At 39.2% G+C, this 15,904-nt stretch overlaps 2 protein-coding genes across 2 annotated transcripts; both read right to left on the reverse strand.

The window, feature by feature from the left end:
- Positions 1–86: 86 nt before the first annotated feature.
- On the reverse strand, positions 87–9,650 carry LOC306903811 (uncharacterized protein). Its single transcript, XM_079473307.1, has 12 exons — positions 9,470–9,650; positions 7,831–7,955; positions 3,662–4,175; positions 3,473–3,566; positions 3,250–3,363; positions 2,888–2,988; positions 2,674–2,772; positions 2,393–2,507; positions 2,053–2,169; positions 1,810–1,962; positions 1,560–1,678; positions 87–1,428 (listed from the first exon to the last, which is right to left on the reverse strand). The coding sequence occupies exons 2-12, from the start codon at positions 7,946–7,948 to the stop codon at positions 1,281–1,283; spliced, it is 1,692 nt and encodes a 563-aa protein (XP_079329433.1). The 5' UTR covers positions 7,949–7,955; positions 9,470–9,650; the 3' UTR covers positions 87–1,280.
- An 882-nt stretch (positions 9,651–10,532) lies between these two features.
- On the reverse strand, positions 10,533–15,036 carry LOC306903333 (uncharacterized protein). Its single transcript, XM_079472409.1, has 11 exons — positions 14,917–15,036; positions 13,097–13,601; positions 12,919–13,012; positions 12,497–12,610; positions 12,326–12,426; positions 12,141–12,239; positions 11,827–11,959; positions 11,448–11,564; positions 11,215–11,367; positions 10,998–11,116; positions 10,533–10,840 (listed from the first exon to the last, which is right to left on the reverse strand). Exons 1-11 carry the CDS (start codon positions 15,032–15,034, stop codon positions 10,690–10,692), a joined length of 1,704 nt encoding a protein of 567 aa, XP_079328535.1. The 5' UTR covers positions 15,035–15,036; the 3' UTR covers positions 10,533–10,689.
- Positions 15,037–15,904: the final 868 nt, after the last annotated feature.

Genomic DNA, 15,904 nt, shown 5'->3' on the forward strand with positions numbered 1-15,904 from the left:
TTTATACACACGGAATGTTTTTCCAGCATTTCACCAGCAGATACTGTGGCACACAAATAAGCGTCAATGCTTTCTCAAGTTTCTTTAAATAAAAATGATGTTTATGTCAAAAGCTACATATAGCAACATATATAATAGCACTGCTATTGCTACAATATTATTTATTTTCAGAAAATAGTATTACAAGTCATAGCACATATCATGTCAACATTCGTGGACATGAAAACAGTTTTGTTTAAATTTCACAAAACAATACCAACTTTTTTCTTACAAAATGTTTTGCCATACAGTGTTTCTCCACAACTGAGATAATATCAAAGACCCAACTGTTTTAAAGAAGTAGTTCACCTTCAAAATAAACATTCTGTCATAATTTACTCACCCTCTTGTCATTTAAAACTGGTAAAAGATGAAATTTTGGCAACAGAACAGCACAGCGAACCATTCACTTCTACTGTATGGACACAAAACCAATGAGTGAATACGGGGCTGTTCACAACATTCTTCAAAATATCTTGTCTTGTGTCAAAAAGGTTTTAAATGACAAGCGGGTGAGTAAATGATGAAAGAATTTTCATTTTGAAGGTGAACCAATCCTAGAAATTTGCTTCTGAACAAATGAAGCTTGAAACAAAGAATTTGTACTTTCATTTAAAAGTGGGACTAAAGTTTCTGCAGATACGATAAAGACAACAAATATGAATGTGTACTTATATCATCTTTAAAACAAATTAAATCCTAACCAGTTTTCACGTGACAGAAGGCACGTTACGCTTACCTACGTGACATGTAGAGTATAAGATCCTTCCAACTTCTCTTAATGACTGTTACTAATGACTACAATAACAACATTTCAAAACTAAGCTTGCGTTACAGTTGTGCATTACATTATATCATTCAAGCAATAATGAAAGTGAAACCAGCTCCATCCATCTATTTTCTAAACACCTGGGGAAACAGCTAGGATAGATGGCACTTAAAACCAGCACACAACTTTTAAACATTACAGAAACACAATAGTTGAATATGCTGTAAGATACACAAAAGGCTGTGACACAATAGCAATCAAAAGACCAACATAATGGAAAAACAGTAAAACTGGAATCCAATGATAACGGGGACATTACACAAAAAGTAAATTTTCACGCAACAATGTTAAACTGGTTCAAATTGTGAATTTCTCTTGTTTCAAACATTTTGGAAACATTTGGGATAAACTATAGTCTAAGAGAACACAATATTAAACACTGTGCTATTTTTGGGGATATGGCTGACAATGTTTACCAACTGTGACAACAAAGACCCATCAGGCAATGGGGATGGTTGTCAGGATTTGGACATCCCACCCGAGCCACGTCCAAAACCTCCCTCACTTGTCCCTTTGATAACGTCCTCTTCCAGCGCAGCAGCCCGGGCAGATAGTGCTGACTAGAAAATAAACATTGAGATTTTTCATAAACACAGTTTAGAACCCATGACATGTACTTCCCACATGTTTGAATTCACGTGCCGTTTACCAAAGTAAGTAAAGTAAAGTATAAGATTTAGTCTGGGCTTACCTCTCGTCTGGAAAATTTTTACACAAAGTAGCACAGGTAAGCTTTAGTGCGTCTACATCACTCCAAAACAAAACTTCACTCATTTTCTCAAGAAGCTGGTTCTGTTCAACACTGCAATTCTGCAGGAAGCACACAACAAAAGAGAAATCCATCATTGTACATGAATACTAAATATTTCCATGTAAATATTGCATTCTTCATACTTATTATTACAAGGCCCTAAAAACTAATGAAAACTAAATTTTTTCACCATTTGGGAAAACTCGTCTTGAAAATGTCTAATGTGGTGTCTTATTCTTTCTTCAACTTCTCCCCATCTCCTCTCCAGCCTTTTAAAATTGCTCTTCATGAGACAATCCAAATACACACGCGAAACAGAGTCATATGCCAAATTCACAATGATCTGTCAGAAATGAACAGAGAGTAGGCAAAGAATGAGGTTACAATCTTTATTCCAGGCTTTTTATGTTTTTTTATGTTTTTCAGAACCCACCATTTTGATTTCTTCTGCTGCTGCAATCTGAGACAGAGATGCACACAGCTTTTGGATTTCCTCCATCAGTTTATTAATGAGCTTATTTCCATTTTTGAAAGAACTTTTAATACTCTCCTGAAATTTGTCATTTACAAAGAAACTGCACTTATTGCAATGTTTTTGTTCTTATTTAATCTATGGTCACATTTTGTCAAAAATAAATGGCAAAAACACATTACTTTCAATGACAACAATTTGTCAGCTTACATTAGGTCTGTATCATAATGTGTTTTTAAAGTGAAAAAGATCCCGATATGCTGGTATATATTCTCTTTACATGGTTATAAAACTGACATACCTGAGCTAAGTCATTGATCATCTTTTGCGCAACAGATAAAACTTGATCTTTCAGCATCTTTAAGATAGCAGGAGCTTCATTGTTGTCCACATTACAAATTTGGACAGCAAAACAACTACAGCCAAGAAAATATATAAAAAAAATTCATAAAAATGAGACAAACGTTTTGGTTGTATAATATACAGGTATACAGTATGAATCGAGAAATGTTTGAGGAAATACATTTTGCAGAGCAACACTTGAACTGATGATTCAAAGTTTTTTATAAAAATAAAACTCACTTGAGGTTCATACAGGTGTTGATTGTCCTACACAGATAAATTAAGTTTGTCTCAAGGGACTGCGGGTTTTCAAAGTGTTGTTTCTCTCCATTTACAAACCTAGAAAAACACACTGTTTAATATTCATACTTTTGTTCAATGTGTTCCTAAATGGCATACAGAAACAAACGTGTTTCTACATTAAATATTACAATAGCGCATTTAAGAAACTTACTTCTGAGAAAAACTACAAAGCTCCTCAAGACACAGAATTTGAACAGAATTCTTCAAAGTCAGACTATATTTTTCAGTTTTATTAATAGCGGTAGCCAGACACTGTAAAGACAGAACATATAAACATTAGTGTGTGCATCTGTCACATAAACTCCACTGTAGCTGTGGCAAGTGAAGGCAATTGCAGTTTATCCAAGTAAATGATACTTGAAATATGACTAAAATAAACATCCCTCAATAACTCTCCTTACATCTGCCAATTTCTTTTAAATTTCTACATCTCTAAATTTAATAAAATCCAAACAAATGTTTGAAAAACTCCTTAAATCTATTTTGAATCAGTATTATAAGTAAAAGCACTACCTGAGTGACATCAAGGTGCACTCTGATGAACCATTCTTCGTTCCTTAACATCTCATTGTCTTCATGTTTCTCCTCATTGCACAGAATGTTTTGTATATACTTAGAAATGTTATCCTGTGGAAGTTGAACAAAGTTATTCCCTTCTTAAATGTGATTTGTTTTTACACACAGACATAAGTCAGCATATTGTGAATTCAGAACAGGTTCCTGCTGTAAAACTTACCTTCAGTACAGTCAGCAACTTCTGCTTTGCTCTCTCAAACCATCCTGTGAAGAGCAGAGGGTCATGCACACTAAAAGCATCCCTATAGTCTGGACTAAAACATAAAGTGCGTTAACACTCCATATTGCGTTTGTTGATAATAATATGAAGTCTACAGAGACATGACCAATAATCAGCTACATCCAGTACCTGAAGAAAACACGTTTTCCCCACACCAGAAGGCAGAAGGTTTCATCCTCAGAAAGATCTCTGTTCACGATAAGGTCTAGCTTGATAAACAGTTGTTGACTGTAACTGTCAGTCAGATATCTCAGCAGTCCAGCAGCTTTCAATACTTGTGTTAATCGACGCACTTCACTACATATTATATTCTCAAATTTCTCTAACTGCTCAGATGTGTTTGTTTCATCTTCAGGCAGGATGGCAAAGTGTCTCTCTACAGATTTATCTATTAACTGCTTGAACTCACAGAGCCAGTCTTGAGAGTAGTTGCCTTCTTTCTTGTCTATTGTAACGCCATTCAGTTGACCCCATTTGTCTATCAGTTCAGCTGCATTTTCAAGGTCCAGGGGATTTGATTTTGGGCTCAAAATGTTTCGGAGAACACTGAGCACATCTTCTCCACTCACTTGGAACTCTCTAGAGACTTGATTAGAATTCACACCAGACTGACAGGGTGTTCCAGTGTTAAATACCTGTTTCTCTGTTAAAAAGAAGATAAATATTAGCAGATAAATACAGTACATTTGTCTCATTTAGAGCAAAGAAAAGGCGAGCAAGCTAGATCCAAGTGCAGTGATTAGGGATTTAATCCACACATGTAAAACACAATAAGAGAGAAAATATCCAGGGTATAAACTAGCCAGCTAGCCAAAGCAGCGTAGTAACCTTAACCCCACGATCAAGAAGTGCTGCACTGTCACTGTAACTTTACTGTAGTTTTAATTCACAATTTTGTTTTAAACATAAACTTACCTAGTTCTTATATTTTCTATCATAAAACAATGTAAATTATCTTAGGTCACTTTTCTTGTTTGGTAAATGTATCATAATTTTAGAAGTTTTAAATAATTTTGCTAGAAGACCTGACAAAAATGCTTAGGAAGTATGTCGTTTTTTGCAGTGTTGTTGTACTAATTGCCAGTCTCTTCTTGCTGATTTTGAATCTCAAAAGTCAAAGTGTTTTAATTTTGGTTAACGTCTCGGTTACGGCTGTTACCTCCATTCCCTTCAGTCCGTCTATCAACGTTGTGTTGAGAGACAGACTGGGGTTTGATCTTGAGAACCGATCATCTCCGAGAGGAATTTAAAAACGCCAATGAACTTGGGGAATGGAAAGTGCACACCAGTCCCCGACCCGTACATATGGGTATAAAAGGGAGCTGGCGGCGGTAGCCATTCATTCATCTTTTTGGGCTGAGGAACCTGAGAGACATCTCGTGGTCACTGCAGCGGGCCAGCAAAGGGTTGTGGCACGACGTTGCGATGAGAGACAGACTGGAGTCCTATTTACACGCCATGGCCCTGAGCCGCATCACAACCTCAAGCGGAGCGACACTGACTGGACTAGCAAGTCACAAGTGTGCTACCGCGAGACGTAATCTTCCAGTGAGATCAGTATTTAGTAACATACAGGAGGCCACATCCTACCACAAGGGGAGGTTACATGTGGAAACACCAACATGGTCTTACCGGTGGGGTGAACGACATGCGATATAATGAGCCAGCAAATGCTTAGTGATGGATGGAATGCCTATACTTGCCCTGTGGGGGAAATTTGGGAGGCTAAATAGCACACTGACACACCTGAAGAGGTGAAGAGGTGCTTTCGCAGGCAAATGCCTAATTCAGTTGCGAATCTCACTTGTTGATTGCGTGCAAGACAAGGACTGACACTGTTTCTACATGGAGATTATAAAACCTCACGAAGGTACTGGGTGTAGCCCAACCCGTAGCTTTACAGATGTCTGCCAGAGAGGGGCCCTGAGCCATTGCCCACGAGGAGGCCATAGCACGAGCGGAGTGGGCTCTCACTGCAAGCGGGCACAGCCAATCATGATACCGGTATGCCAAAGCCCTGGCAATCACGATCCAGTGCGCCAAGGGACTTACCCTCCGCGAGATCGTGATGAGCGGCAAAATACACTTTCAGCGGGGACGGGTGCCTCTCGAGTCTCTCTTGTAGAATGGTCCACACTAACCCGATTGAGCATCTCCGGGGGTGATTCCGTCGGGAAGAACGGAGTCCAGTGGCCAGACATGGAGATTCCATAGGTCTGGTCTGGTGTGCCGCACCATGCCCTTCCCCTGCGACAGAAGGTCCTCCGTAAGGGGAATTGGCCAGGGGGATTATCGTCAGAGCCACCGGGTTTGAGAACCATGTCTGGTTGGGCCAGTGAGTGTACTTGATGTCCCTCTTCCCTGACCCTGCACAGGACCTGTGGCGTACTTCTGCTTGTCCCGTGGCCAGCTGTGCACCAAGGCATCCGTGCCGAGGGGACTCTCGGACAGGGAGTACCAAAGCGGCAATGGGTGGAGTCCGGGTAGGCAACAGGTCAACCTGGCCGAACCGCTCTTATATGAGCGGGACTCCGCGGTGATGGAGACACCATTCTCCGCAGGGCATCCCCTGACAAGAGAGAGCGCATCAGCTTTTTGGAACCCCCGCTCAGAGAAAGGTCAGGTCTGACCAGGGGGTGAGGGTGCGAAGACACTGAGGCGTGAAGACGGGTGCCAGTGTACCACGCCCTCCAATGAATACCACTCTGAAGCCAGCGCTGATACGGTCAGTGTGCATCAACCGAAGAGAGATAACCCCTGCCGAGGACGCCATGTGCCCCAAGAGACTCTGGAAAGTTTCAGTAGGACTGCTGGTGTCTGTCTAAAATGCTTCAGACAGCTCAGCAGCAACTGTACGAACAGAGTCAAGTTCCATACCAAGATAAGAGGTGCCCTGCGCTGGGGAGAGCATGCTCTTTTCTCAGTTGACCTGAAGGCTTAGACAGTCTAAGTGCCGAAGCACAAGGTCCTTGTGCGTACACAACATATCTCGTGAGTGAGCCAAGAAAGCCAGTCGTTGTGATAGTTGAGTATCTGCACGACTTGCTCTCTAGGCTGAGACAGGGCCAGACCGAAGGGCAGGACTCCACGGTTTCACCACACAGCCCTGTTTGCAAAATGGGCACATCTAGATGGCAAGCCTTCTGAGCATCACTACGCAAGCCACAGATGTCTCCCTTGGACCACTATCGTGGACATCGTCTGACCCAGAGCACCCGCCTTGACCTTCGTCAGAGGGAGGCGGAGGTAGTTTAACCCGTAGCATCGTAAGTCTTCGACAAAAGTGTCAAAGAGCTAACATGCCTTGGAAGGGAGAGATGAAGTAACAGCTCCTGAGCCCGTCAGACGGGAATAATCCGTGAATGGCAATTCCACCTCTTTGTGAGCTCCTCGTGCATCTTCAGGTACAAGCACGGCCCTCATCTCCGCATCGCCTTGTCTTGGGCTCGACCGCCCAGGGGTGGGAGCTCCAAGGGGTCTCTGTTCCGAAGGAGGTAGCTGTAAGACGTTATGACAGAAAGTTCGTCCTCATCCCATCTTCTGGTCTGCCTGCTATGAGAAGGTACACCGCTGCGACCTCGCCAAAGAGGCAGTGGCACTCGCTCGGGAAGCAGACAGGGTTGCGGGAACATTCCAGAGAACGTAGCCAACTGTGACCGCAACACCTTAATCGACAAGCCCTACCACATGCAGAGACAGGGCCATTGATTCCGTCGGCCTCGGGGATGAGTCTGTCATACCCAAGAAAACAGCTGAGAGACATCCCTGAAGACAGCGCAGACTGTGATGGGAAATTTGCTCTTTTAGAAATATCTGCGGCTCGCTGCTGAAACGCCCAAGAAAGTGCGCTTGTGAAAAGAGGGAACTCTGCTGCATGCGTCCTAAATCCAGCAGGAAGAGATTCTCGGAGAGAATAAAGGTGCTAGACATCCAAGTGTCAAGCAAGGTTCAGAAGAACAAAAAATGAATGAATGGCCGCCGCCACCTCCCTGTCATACCCGTATGCACGGGGCGGGGACTGGTGTGCGCGTGCCATTTGCCAAGTTCATTGGCGTTTTTAAATTCCTTGCGGAGATGATAGGTTCTCAAGATCAAACCGCAGTCTGCCTTTAAACACAACGTTAAGAGACCGACTGAAGGGGAAGGTAACGTTACTGGCAAACCTTTTTAAAAACTACAGCATAGTTTAACAGTGTACTGTAAATAGACTGACTATTTTGTGCAGAAACAAGACACAGGTGAGCGAAGTTAAGGACAGAACTCCAAACTACGCAAAAAACTATCAAAGATTTTCTTACCATCCGTTGTCTCTGTGTGTTGAACTATTTTCTTTAACAGAGGTTCACCAGAAGCTTTATCCTTGCCCTGTTTTTTTGGTCTCGAAAAAGGATTAAAATGTAACCTTTTTTTTAACATTTTTAACCTGGACAAAAACAAAAAAGAAACGTTTGAGTTGCACTATACAATAATTTGTGATCATTTGCTGCTCAAACAAAGATAAAAAAAGCACAATTGACAAATTAACCACTCTCAAAAAGGATGTGTTGAGTGTTATTCAACATAGCATTGCTTGTGTTTATGCTTTTTAACGCAGTATGTGTCACTTTGTGTGAAATAAAAGGGACAGCACGAGTTAAAAGAAACACAAAATAATTTGTCCCATAAATAACACAATCGTTTTTTTCACATCTTCACATTTAGAGTGAGCAGTGAAAATGCATATGCAAAGTGTGTCATCAAGTGGGAAATCTACTTCTAAGACTTGCGGACGACACACAACTCTACTTGTCATTTCAACCGGACGATCCGACGGTCGCTGCTCGCATCGCGGCATGCCTTAGTGACATCTCGCTTTGGATGAAGGATCATCACCTGCAGCTAAACCTTGCAAAAACAGAACTGCTTGTGATCCCGGGCAACCCAAAGATTCACCAAAACCTTGCCATTCAACTAGGCTCATCAACGATTACACCGTCCAGCACAGCCAGAAACCTGGGAGTGGTAATCGATGATCGGCTTAACCTCACAAGTCATGTTGCCAGCACCACCCGGTCCTGTAGATTCATCCTCTACAACATTAGGAAAATTAGACCATTCCTATCGGAGCACTCTACGCAAGTCCTAGTCCAGGCTCTTGTCCTGTCCAAACTGGATTATTGCAATGCGCTTCTGGCTGGACTTCCTGCTTGCACAATCAAACCTCTCCAGATGATCCAGAATGCGGCGGCAAGAGTGGTCTTCAATGAACCGAAGAGAGCGCATGTAACTCCGCTCTTCATCAGGTTACACTGGCTCCCTGTTGCCGCCCGCATAAAGTTCAAGGCTTTGCTCCTGGCCTACAAGACCAACACCGGATCTGCACCATCGTATCTCCACTCGCTAATGCAGATCTATGTTCCTGCCAGATCACTGCGGTCTGCAAAGGAACAACGACTAGTGGTACCATCCCAAAAAGGAAAAAAGTCACTCTCCCGTACCTTCTCTGGATCTGTTCCACATTGGTGGAATGATCTACCAGCTGCTACAAGATCAGCAGACTCGGTTGCCATCTTTAAAAAACACCTAAAAACGCATCTCTTCCGTCAACACGTTGCTGATTGAGTTTTTCCTAATTCTCTTCCCTTTCCTTCTTAAAAAAAAAAAAAAAAAAAAAACATTACTAACCTCACTATTCTTAGCTTTTATACTGTGCTAGGCTTTAATGGACTAGTTTGATGCACTTATGTATTTTCGTTGCCTATGTTGTTATAATTGCTTCCAATGTTTCCTCATCTGTAAGTCGCTTTGGATAAAAGCGTCTGCTAAATGACTAAATGTAAATGTAAATGTAAGACGCTGACAAGATGAAGTACTGCAACCTACTAAAAATGCTTTACTCCACAATAAAAAATAACCAAGCTGTATTTTACATGTGGTCTCTGCATGATACGAATTTACCTGAGAATTATCTTCAGCCTGTTGTTTCCTCTTGTCTTGTCCTTTTGTGTAATATTCTTTATATTTAAGGCCTTGTTAAACTAAAGTAGTTTAATATATGAAGATCTACTCAGTACTAGAATGTGAAACTAAGAAGGCTGCTTGTTGATACAAGCTGAAGGTGTTGTTCTTCATTTTCCTTTATTGTCTACACTACAGGATGTGATGGTCTTGTGGTTAAAAGTTATAAGTTTCCGACAAAAAAAACAGCAACTGTTCAAGTTTGACAATAAAGGTTTATAGAAAGCAAAACATGTTCATCAGTAAGTAACACATATATGATAAAAGTTGTTTTTCACTTGATGCCATTTCACATGACAAACTGGATTGTTCATCATTTGCATTATTATACAGCAGTTGTTTTATAATGTTGTTTTTAATTTTAATACGATTTTAATACATTTTCATCAGCTGCTATTTAGAAAGTGTTTAGATTTGTGTTTTTGTGTGAAGGGGCTGCATTGTTGTGTTGCTGTGAATGGGTGAACAGTTAAGGTATTTCACTTCATAAATGAGCTTGTGATTTTCTTTAACTGTTTTCATTTGAAACCATTGAAATGATCTCTTTTACTTAGATTGGAATAAGAAAATGTATATAATAACATCGAAAGGCTGTTTCCATCTATCTATTGCAAGCATTCCGGTAAGTTGCTTTAGAAGAAAGTCATTATTATGATTATGCGCAGTAATTCTAATTTTACAACGTGTATGTGAATTATGTGATAAAACCTGACTGTATATTTGGTTATCGTTTCCTGTGTGAAACGTTGAATGGATTATGTAAAAGTCTGTGAAGGAGGTCTGTGAACAGGATATGATGTGTTGGCAGCAAGCACTTAGGAACCTGTTTTCACAAGTTGCTGAAAGACTTTGAAAGATTCTTTGCGAGCTTAGCCTAGCAGCTCACCAGAAGATTTCATGATACTCAAACAAGTAACAATCCTCTCTCAAGTTTGCATAGATGAGAATGATTATAAACAGTTATAAGTTATCATCTCTGTGTTAAATAATAGCTACAGATGTAATAATAGCAATACAATAGTATTTATTACAGAATAAAGCATTACAGATCACAACATCTAAACACATTAGCAATACTGGAGATGTAAACAATGTTCGCAACAAAAACTTCTTTATACATGTTTTGTATACATTTTTACAAATATGAAAAAATATTTCAACTAAGAAAAACAGCACATGCTTTTCAGGGGATGACTTCGCTTTTCGTGTGCGGCATTCTGACATTCCTGTCGACCCACATCCAAAATCTCCTTGACGTGTTGCTTTGATAACGTTCTCTTCCATCGCAGCAGCCCAGGCAAATAATGCTCACTAGAAAACATTGACAAGGGTTTAATTCTTATAAAAATATTTCAGAATACTCCCACAAACTATCAAAATAAAAGAATAGTGGCTGCCATGCGTTTATTGTATCGTATACAATACGATTGAATTTGTTATGTGCTATATATACAGATAGTTGGTTTACCTCTCTTCTGGAAAGTCTTTGAACAAAGTAGCACATGTAAGCTTCAATGTTGCCATGTCCCTGCGAATCAAAACTTCACTCATTCTTTGAAGGAGCTGGTTCTGTTCAACGCTGCAAATCTGCAGGAAACAGACAATAAAAGATGAATACATCATTAACCATTAATACTGCATGCTGAAATACAATTTTACCATAATATTATAAAAATAGTTTTCACCAGTTGAGTGAATGTGTTGTGAAAATAGAGAACATCATGCTTTATTATTTCTTCAACATTTTCCCATCTCTTCTCCAGCTTTTTGGATTTGCTCTTCATGAGACAATCCAAATACACACGTGAAGCACAGTCGTATGCCAGATTCACAATGATCTGTCAGAAAAAAAGAGGATGCCAGGAATGAGAAGTTTGCTGTATTGAATGATTGATTCATTAAAGATTGCAGAACTCACTGTTTTGATCTCCTCTGCTGCTTCAGTCTGAGGTAGAGATTTACACTGCATTTGGATTTCCTTCATCAGATTATAAATGTGCTCATCCTCTTTTTCGAAATAACTTTTTAAACTCACCTGGAAGTGTACATTTACAGAGAAACTGTAATTATAGATTCTTAATATGAGTGAGACTGAATTACAAGTGATCAAAAGATATGACAAATTTCTCTTTTATAATGCATCGTATAAGCACAACAGCATGTCAGTATTCTATTATAGATATCATTATGTCGGGTGGATTGCAACTGGAATCTTGAGGACCGTCCCTTTTTTGCATTCGGCCTATTTGGGAATTACCCCAACTATCCTTTTGTTCACAAGATTATAACTGACATACCTGTGCTTTATGTTTCATCATTTTTTGCACAATTGATAAAACAAGATCTTCCAGTTTCTTTAACAGGCAGATGGTGTTCAAGTCATTATCACTTTTGTTTTTCTCCAGATTATGGATTTGGACAGCGAAACGTCTAAAAAAAAGAATAAGTGTACATTAAAATAACTTCTTGATAAAACATGGTTTTCTGAGGAATACGGTCAATAAATTATAGGGAAAGCTATTCAATTATGCAGAGGAACGCTTTTGAGTTATGTACTACTTTTAACGTGTAATCAAACTTTTAAAAGATGACTTTTAAGAATGAAGAATACCTGAGTTTTATACAGTTACTGACTATCCTACACAGGTACACTAAATTAGTCTTCAGGGGCTGCAGATTATCCAGACGACTTCTTTCTGCATGCACGTAGCTATAACACACATTATTTCATTTAATTTGTACCGTTCAGTGTCACTTTAAAGATGAAATAAATGGAAGCATATTATGGACACTTACTTCTGGACAAAACTATGAAGCTCTTCAAGACAGAGAACGTGCACCTCATGCATCAAAGTCAGACTAAAGGTTTTGGCATTTTCAATAGTACCATGCAGATACTGTAAAGACATAAATATTAGTGTACAAACATTTTTAACAACCTTATCAGTTTCTTAGTATAAGCACTACCTGCGTGACGTCAAGGTGCACTCTGATGAACCATTCTTCATCCATTAACATCTCATTATGTTCAAGTTTCTCCTCATTGCACAGAATGTTTTGCAAAGCTCCAGCAATCTCTTTCTGTGGGACATACACATGTTGCACTTTTAGGTTTTTCTTTTCCACAATGATACATGTGCGTTAAACAATATGGCACATATTATGACATCAAAAAACACATTCCTACTTGAACGGATAATTCATGCAAAAAATGAAAATTCTGGCTCCCTGAATCCTTTATAAACGTATTTGTTCAGTTGAACAAAGAGAAAGTTATTTGGAAAAATGTTAGCAACTGACATTTTGGGGACATTATTGACTACCTAGTAAAAATGGTAGTCAAAGGTGCCCTAGAAGCGTTTTAGCTGTTTGGAATATTCTTTTAATACCTTCAGTACAGTCAGTAGTTTCTTCTTTGCCCTCTCAAACCATTCTGAGCACAGAAAAGGGTCGAGCACTCTTAAGACATCTTGTGACTGTGGACTGAAAAATAAATAAGCAAATCCTTCAACAGTTCATACTGGGTTCATGTTGGGTTTGAGAGGTTAGCAATTATCAGCCTCCTACCGGAAGAAAACACATTTTGTCCAGCGTAGAAGCGAGTAGACCACATTCACTGTAAGATTTCTCTTTAAGAGCAGGTGTAACGTAAAAAGAAGCTGATCGCTGTAACTTTGAATCAGATAGCCCAGCAGTCCAGCATCTTGTAGGACAGGTGTCAATCGACACACCTCACTACACATCATATTCTCAATGCTCTTCAGAAATTCCGATGTTTGTGTTTCGTCTTCAGGCAGGATGGGAAAGTGTTTCTTTACAGACTCGTCTATTAACTGCAGGAACTCACACAGCCAGTCTTGAGGATATCTGCCTTGGTCAATGGTAACGCCATTTAGTTTACCCCATCTATTCACCATCACAGCTGCATTTTCAACATCGTGGGCATTTGAGTTTGTGCTCAAAGTCTTTCTGAGAAGACTGAGCACTTCTCCTCTGACTTCAGACACTGTAGAGATTAGATCAGGTTGCACCCCAGGCCGATGTGTTCTTTCCATGTTAATTATATGTTCTCCTGCTGAAAGCAGATAAATTATTGTGTGTAAATAAAAACAACTCAGATGTGACATCAATAATGATGCAATGTCCTTATATACATACAGATTCATAACATACGGTACAGTGAGGCTGGGAAAACCTTTTTAAAATTTACATTCTTAGAAATCCGTTAGGATTTCTTTTGGTTTGATTTTTAGCCTTTAATGACAAATTGCATCGACTTCACAGGTTGCCTTAAGATTTTGTCATCCGAACATGATTTAAAAACATTACATCTTGTCTTTTGTGCAAAGCTGGTTAAATGGATTAATAAACCTATTCCTTAAAATAGTAAAGAATCATAAATGTTTTTTGAAAAATGTTTCTTTGTTCTACAAATGTCAAACTGTTTTTAGTCCATTAGATTTTGAATCTCAGGAATGGTCACAAAATTGTAAAATATATTACTTTACAGTATGTGACAGTGCTCTCAAACTATTAAGATCAAGTACCACCTTTAATATAAATTTGTTGTTCCAAGTATCAACTAATGACCGCCATAGAAAAGACCGCCATAGAAAATCACATGAATAAACACTTAAATTAATAGTAGAGCTGTGATTCCTTTATTTTTACACCTCTAATTCGAATGTATTATTAATAATAAAAACACCAGCTGTTTTCAAACTAAATAACATGTTTATTTCCATGTTTTTCAAGTTAGTCAGCAGTAATAGTGCGCACAAGTAAACACACGGTGAACTCTAATTGACTTTTATGGGTTATTTATTAACTTTGTGGGGACTTGCAGAAAGCCTACAGGCTTGTATTAAAGACAAACAACGTGGAAAGAATATTTAAAACAGAAGATATATAAATACACGTACACTTTAATATATTATTGAAATCGCTTTAACCTTGAGTAGATGCAGACACGTGTTGAATTAGCACTTACAGCCATAACAGCTATAAAGAGCGGTTAAGTGCAGAAATACACAAGAAACTAAATTTGAAGCAACAAAAGAGAGATTGTGAGAGACGCACGAGCGCCTGAGTTACCAATCAACCAATGATAAATAAACAATAATTCATACAACTATTTTAAAATTGCACATAGGCTGAGGTTTATTCCGTATTAATCAATCACGTAGGCGCATTAAACATGTGAAATTGTATTTTAAACACGAAATGTAAATTAATATAAAGAGTTTTAGATTTTCTGTCGTGTCACTTCACGCACCACCGATTTCAAGTACCTCTAGTGGTGTGCGTTGAGAACCACTGATGTAGGAGATCCCTCAGAAACCTTTAGATAAAAGTATTAAAATACTACTGCAGAAAAATAATCTTACCTTCTGTGGCCTTTCTGTGCTGTGCCATGTTGTTCAACAAAGGTTTCTGACCATCTTTATCCTTGACCTGTTTTTTTAGTCTGTGCATGTTTAATCTAAGCCTTTTCCCAAATGCCATGTTTGTGTAAGATACAGAACGCCGTCGTTCCACAGTTGCACCACAATAAAAAGTGAGATCACCCCACCCAAACCTTGAAGGTACAGTAACTGTGATTTCCCCTTTTAATATTTGCAGCATCCAATGGGATCCCGGCTTTTGTTTGCTTGTTTGGTACTTTCCTCTTTGATGCTGGTTGGATTTCCTTGTTCAAGATACACTTAGGTAACATTTTGTGAGTGACATTACATCATTTAAGCAAAAATGAAAGTGAAATCTTTCCTGTGGCTCAGTGGTTAGAGCATGGTGCTGTTAGCAACGCCAAGAACACACATGGGTCAATCTTTGGATAACAGGGTTCGCCAAATGCATAAATGTAAATGAAATCCTTCCATGGCTGGAGCTAGACAGAAGGGACTTTGATTTGACTACACCGTTCTTAAAACCAACACACACAAACTTCCAATCTTAATCGTTTTTAAAGTGCACTGTTGTAATGCACACTAGAAACGTTTACAGATAAAAAGCATGAATGTGCGTTTGTGTGCAATATCGCCCCCTAATGTCTACATGTAAAAATAAACCTTTGATAAATTGAAACACAGTGGCCCGGTTTCATAGAAAAGGCTAAGCTCAACTATTTAAGGTCATCACGTCATTGAAAACGTAACTAACTCACAATCACATCCATTCTAAATTAATTTAACAATAATTCCATTATTAAAAAAGAACACAAGGCGGTATCTGCCTAATTTGAGAATTTTTCCGTAAAACCCTCATGAGGACCGTCCAATGTTGTCCGTATGTCACATTATAGTTATTTATGTTGTGACTGATATAGAAGATTCACTTTTGTCATATCCAAAAAAATATCAAACCGGTTAGTTTACA

The sequence above is a fragment of the Barbatula barbatula genome, assembly GCF_947034865.1.
Source record: "Barbatula barbatula genome assembly, chromosome: 14".
Lineage (NCBI taxonomy): Eukaryota > Metazoa > Chordata > Actinopteri > Cypriniformes > Nemacheilidae > Barbatula > Barbatula barbatula.